At 35.5% G+C, this 5575-nt stretch overlaps 1 protein-coding gene across 1 annotated transcript in view; it reads right to left on the bottom strand.

The window, feature by feature from the left end:
* Positions 1-4893, bottom strand: part of LOC102586722 (probable fructokinase-4) — a 7574-nt gene extending 2681 nt beyond the window's left edge. Inside the window, exons 1-3 of the mRNA XM_006351575.2 lie at positions 4363-4893; positions 2676-2926; positions 2228-2519 (exon numbers count right to left, since the gene is read on the bottom strand). Coding sequence (XP_006351637.1) covers positions 2228-2519; positions 2676-2926; positions 4363-4713 — 894 coding nt within the window. The 5' untranslated portion in view covers positions 4714-4893. The remainder of the gene's footprint in view (positions 1-2227; positions 2520-2675; positions 2927-4362) is intronic.
* Positions 4894-5575: the final 682 nt, after the last annotated feature.

Genomic DNA, 5575 nt, shown 5'->3' on the forward strand with positions numbered 1-5575 from the left:
GGGGGGGACATTCTCAATACACTAAAAGCACTAAAAAAACTGTCCACTGATTTACAGGAAAGGGGAACATCATAATTTCCACAACATGACCAGAATACACAGTATAAATTCAGCAAAGATAACCACTATGCTACATTATGATATAGCAACAAGGGGAAAGCCAACATATCAGCTCGAATAACACGTTACAGTAGCCCAAGAGGTCAACTTTACAACTACAGCAGACCATAGTAGGGATAACGCTACATCCATTGCTCAACCTTATTAACCTAAAAATGTACATGAAAATGGAAAGGGGTAGTGGTACTACAAGGAAATAGGTCAGTAGCGGATCTAGAATTTCACAAAGATGGGTACATTGCTACAGCAAAAATTTATCCGCACTCGGTGTTTATACTAATAATACATGCATTACTCTAACAAGCAACCAAACAATCCCTTAATGGACTTCCTATAAAAATGATCAAACACACAAAAACAATCAATTTCCCAGTGATTAATTCTTTAGTTTTTTTTTTATATTTTTCAATGTTTATATTATTTTCCGTTTATATGTTGTAATAGCATGAAAGAGAATGCCATATACCAGTTCTGCATTTGCACCCCCAATAAAAAAACCCTTGTGTGCTTCACACCCCTATCATAAGTATCCTTTAATTTTTCACAGTTTGCACCTTAACCTTTTTATTTCTAGCAAAACAAACAATGCTCCACGTGACTGGATATTTGACATGGAGAAGTGGCAAAATCACCATGAATATTTGCAAATGTTGTTGTGCCATACCAAGCTTGCGGGATGATAAGGAAAATATTTGAAGCTAGAGTCCGTATGGACCAGGTGCAGGGATCACTCAAGGCTGGGAAAGGCATTATTGGCATATTCTATAAGAAGCTATTAGGTGACCAATCCAGAGTGACATGGAAATGACTTATGTTGAGAAATGATACCAGGCCTAATGCTAGATTTACAGTGTTGCTCTAGGTGCAACAGAAGCTCTTAACCACAGATAGACTTACAGGATGGGGCTTAATGGTGGATACTAAATCTGTACTGTGCCAGAATCAATGATGAAATATTTGATCATCTCTCCATACAATGTGAATTAGCACAACTCTGGAACAGGCTGATGGTGTTGATTCAGAGACAAGACCATGCTGCTACTGAATGGGACCAACACATTCACAACATCATTGCCAGAGCTAAAGGCAAGACACAAGCTGCATAAATTGTTAAACTAGTGTATGCTGAATTTGTACATGGATTATGGATAGAAAGGAACTTAAGAGTTGTTGAGAAGTAAAGTAGAAGCTGGGAGAGTATAGCAAGAGAGATTGCAAAAGTATATAATTTTAGAGCATCTCCTAGTATTCAAGCTGCTGTACATGGATTTAGATTCTAGATTATAGCTCTGTGCTAGGTTGGTTTGGCTTAAGATAACAGGCTGCTTTTAGCCTAGTTATGGATCTTGTAAATAGTTCACTTGGTGATTAATACAAAAGTTCAGTTACCCAAAAAAATATATATTTCACCATGTACCAATTTTTCCTCCCGAACCAGTTAGAACCCCTCTGAGACGCATGCCTCTTTTGTCTTTGTTACTCCATTCATATCTCCAACAAAGCAATGAAAAAAAGTAAAAAAGTCGATGATTTAGGTCTAAATGCATTAAAACTAGCTTTACACATAGCATTCTTATTGTCAAATGTTCACCCTTGGATAAAAAACTAGCATTTCAAATTTTCAAAAATATCAAAGATGGAATCAGATATTGTTAAAAAAAAAAAAAAGAGGATATGAATCAAAAGAGAGTTATAGAAAGCTTCAAATACAAAAACACTCCATAGCCTGGAGCAAGTATAACTTTCTTGAAATGACTTATTTATACCATAAATTCCAGCTACCTCTAAGTTGCACATATTTTGTCAATAAACCGAAACTACAACCACTATTTCCAGATTCCAGTATATAACAGAACTCTTTAGCTACCAGTATATAACAGAACTCGTTAGCTACCAGATTCCAACATCACATGTTCAGTGAGATACTTTTTAGCTACCAGAAGAGCTCTTTTAAATGGATTATTTAAAAAATTAAAGTGCACACAGGGAAACTTATTATATTTTCGATCTTCATAAAATTGGATTATATCATTTATAGCCACACATTGAGATGTTAAATAGCAGAAGGCACAAGTGAGACAAATTTTTCCAAGTATGAAACACAAACCTCCTCGGAAGTCAGTAGAAGCACTTCACTCATCCTCAACAACTTTCCAATTGTTCTTTGTTCTTCAGGTCTTCCTGCGATAAGACTCCTACCTCGTGGTCCAGGGTCAAAAAAGATAGATGTCCCAGATTCCACAGCACACTCAAGAGCAGATTCAAGAAGGCTAGGGGAGAGTTCGTCAAAGTCATAACCATTGCAAAAGAGGATCTTTGATTTTCTAATAGCCATCTTTACTTCAGTAGATAGTCTGCTCATCCAACTGAAAGCAGGATCTGCACTAAAATCTGCACGACTGGAAAACATTAACGTCTTAAAGGTTAGACTATGATCCTTTCTTTACCTGATCTTATAAAAGAAAGACAATGATAACTTTCTACATGCAACATAAAGTGGGCCAAACAATGAGCAAGAAATTATACACCAAGTGAGAGGGAAAGATCAAAAGGACCTGCAAAAACCATGTCTCTGCGAAGGGTCCACTAACACCCAGCACAGTAGTGTTTCATTGTCAGCACTTGAAAGATTAAGTGCTTCACTCCGCTCATTCATCCCAACTATACTAATACCTTCATCACTAAGCACATCAATGAGGAACCGTCCATAGATCTCATCACCTACATGACCAACAGAGATGCAATGAAGGCCAAGCCTTGCTGCTGCTATAGCCACATTGCAGTTTCCACCTGCCTCCCAGTACCGCTGAAACAGGGTCAAATAATCAAGATATCACTTTGCATAGGTACAACCATAAGGAAATAATATAAAAGGATGAAGCCAGGGGGTGCTAATACCACACATCTTCAGCATCACTGAACTGGTATGTAGATAATACTTCAATATTTCTACATTCCAATTTAACTGAAGCTGCCTAGAAACCATATGTAGGCCTAGAAGTCAAGAGCTAGTGAGTTGGGAATACGCTATTACCCTATTACATTTCCAAAATTCTGCTATTGCAACTGAAGATAAACATTTTTCAAAGATGACAGCATCCAAGCATTAAACCACACATTTTACTTTGTTAAAATAGTGGGCTTGAACCCAAAATGTGGTAAAAATAGACTTTTGTTTTATGACGATGGCTGCCAAGTCAGCTTGTGTACACCTCAAATATACCATTGAGTATGTGGTATCTACCACCAACATAGATACCAAATAACTCTTCCCACCTGCGAAGGAATCACCTAGTGGCTATTTTTGCCTTCGCTGGAATTTGAACACAAGTTGATTTTGAACCTGAGAATTAATGGTTACCTTCCCACTTCATTGACCACCAGGAATTGGGAGCAAAATGTGGTGCATAGACTTAATCAACTACGTCATTCATTTAACATGCAAATGAGATTTCTTCCCATCTGTTCTAGCCTTGGTGAACAGAGTAACTTGGTACCTATTGCTGGTAGGAGGTGACATGTATCCCGTGGAGTTAGTTGAAGTGTGCGCAAACTAGACCGGACACCACGATTATCAAAAAATATAAAATAATTATGCATTCACAACTTACAAAAATAACCATCAACATAGACTGACTACTTATTCAACTCTTCAAAAATCTATATGGTCAAATGTGTTCAGTAAATGGCCTTACGTAGAATCATTTGTGCTTCACAACTTCTTTGAGTTGTCGCAGTACTCCTTCCATCCCAATTCATTTGCCTTTTCTTGTTTTTCTTTAGGGTTTTAAGGACTTTCTAGTTTCTACTATTACACTCTTTTTCTTTCAACACATCCAAGATGTCGACATTTCTAACATAAATCGATTTAAAACTTTGATGTATATTTTATCTATCAAATTATAATTTTCAACTATTACTTCAGTATTTTCTTCAACTATCACTACTATGATATATATAACTCACATTAACATCAACTATTCGTAGCCAAGTCTTTTTGTGCTTTTGGGGTAAATAGGACTACAAATAGTTTAATTGTGCACTGTATTAACTGCCTATAAATGAAACTGAAGGAGCACTTGGTTTCTGCACTAGCACCCAATAAATTTGCAAAACCCAGAAAACTATTCTCTGTATAAACAAACACCAATAAATAACCATAACGAGAAAAAAGTTGAAAAAAGAAATAACAAGAACACAATATTCTATAATCAATCTGTAGTTCAATAAAAAAAGACGAACCTTATCGGGAGGGGATTTGGACAACTGTTCCATATAAGCCTTTCGTTGTTCTAAAGGCTTAGGAGGTAATTCCGGTACATTGAGAACAATATCGACACAGAGATTCCCAAGAGTAGCAATATCAACATCTTTGACAGCAGCGGCGATACTTGTGGAGCCATTGTTGACAGAATTAATGCGTGGGGGGAGTTTAGGAAGGGGAATTTCAATGCCTCTGCAATTAAGAATGGAATAACGAAGCTTGTTTCTGAATGGGCCAATTACAAAACTAGGGTTTTGGAAGATTCCTGGATTGAGAGAGAACAAGCCATTGGATGAAGGTTTGAAGGATATGGCGGCGTGATGATGCATTCAGAAAATTCTCAGTCCCTCCCTGCTTAAAGGGAAGGCAAGGCTAATCAATAAGGCGAAAATGGAGGTTAGGATAATGGATTTTAATCAAATAAAAAGGCAAAAACGAAAATATGTATACATCACATGAAAAAGAAAGACGTAGGAGAATTAGTTGCGAGGAATATGTGTACTATATTGGTTAGGAAGAATCTCTATATCACTTTAGGCTCGCATTAGCGCTAGCGCGTAGATATTGAAAATTTGTGGGACGTATTCAATTTGAAATTTTATAAATTATTTTATTAGACATACATTACTACAATATATACTAATTTTAGTTCTACTTTTAAACAATCACATATATTACCATTTTTAATATTTTATATTCCCTCTGTCCCATTTTATATGTCATCATTTTTTATAAATAGTTGGACCACAATACTTGTCATTTTATAAAATTTATGCATAAATTATCATATTTTGCCTATTATAACCTTGATAGATTAGTTAATTAATCTTGAAAATGTACTCATCATTTATTATAAAGTTGACTTAAGAAAACATTAAATAAGGTAGAAGGATAAAGTTACATCATTTCTTAATGCAAGTGCAAAATAAAAATGTGACATATAAAATGAGACGGAGGGAGTATCATATATTATTGAAGATACAATAAAATATTCATATTCCTTAAAACTAGGATTGATTAATCATCTTTACCTTTAAACTCCAAAATTAGTGTTTTAATTAAAAACAAATATATTTCCTTCAAAGAGTATGAGTTAGGGTAAAACTCAAACTCTAATTTTTTTCCTCTTCCTTTTCCCTTTAAGAGTCAATTTTCAAACTCTCGAATCAATTTCCCACAAATCCACCATTT

The sequence above is a fragment of the Solanum tuberosum genome, unplaced genomic scaffold (assembly GCF_000226075.1).
Source record: "Solanum tuberosum cultivar DM 1-3 516 R44 unplaced genomic scaffold, SolTub_3.0 scf00130, whole genome shotgun sequence".
NCBI lineage: Eukaryota > Viridiplantae > Streptophyta > Magnoliopsida > Solanales > Solanaceae > Solanum > Solanum tuberosum.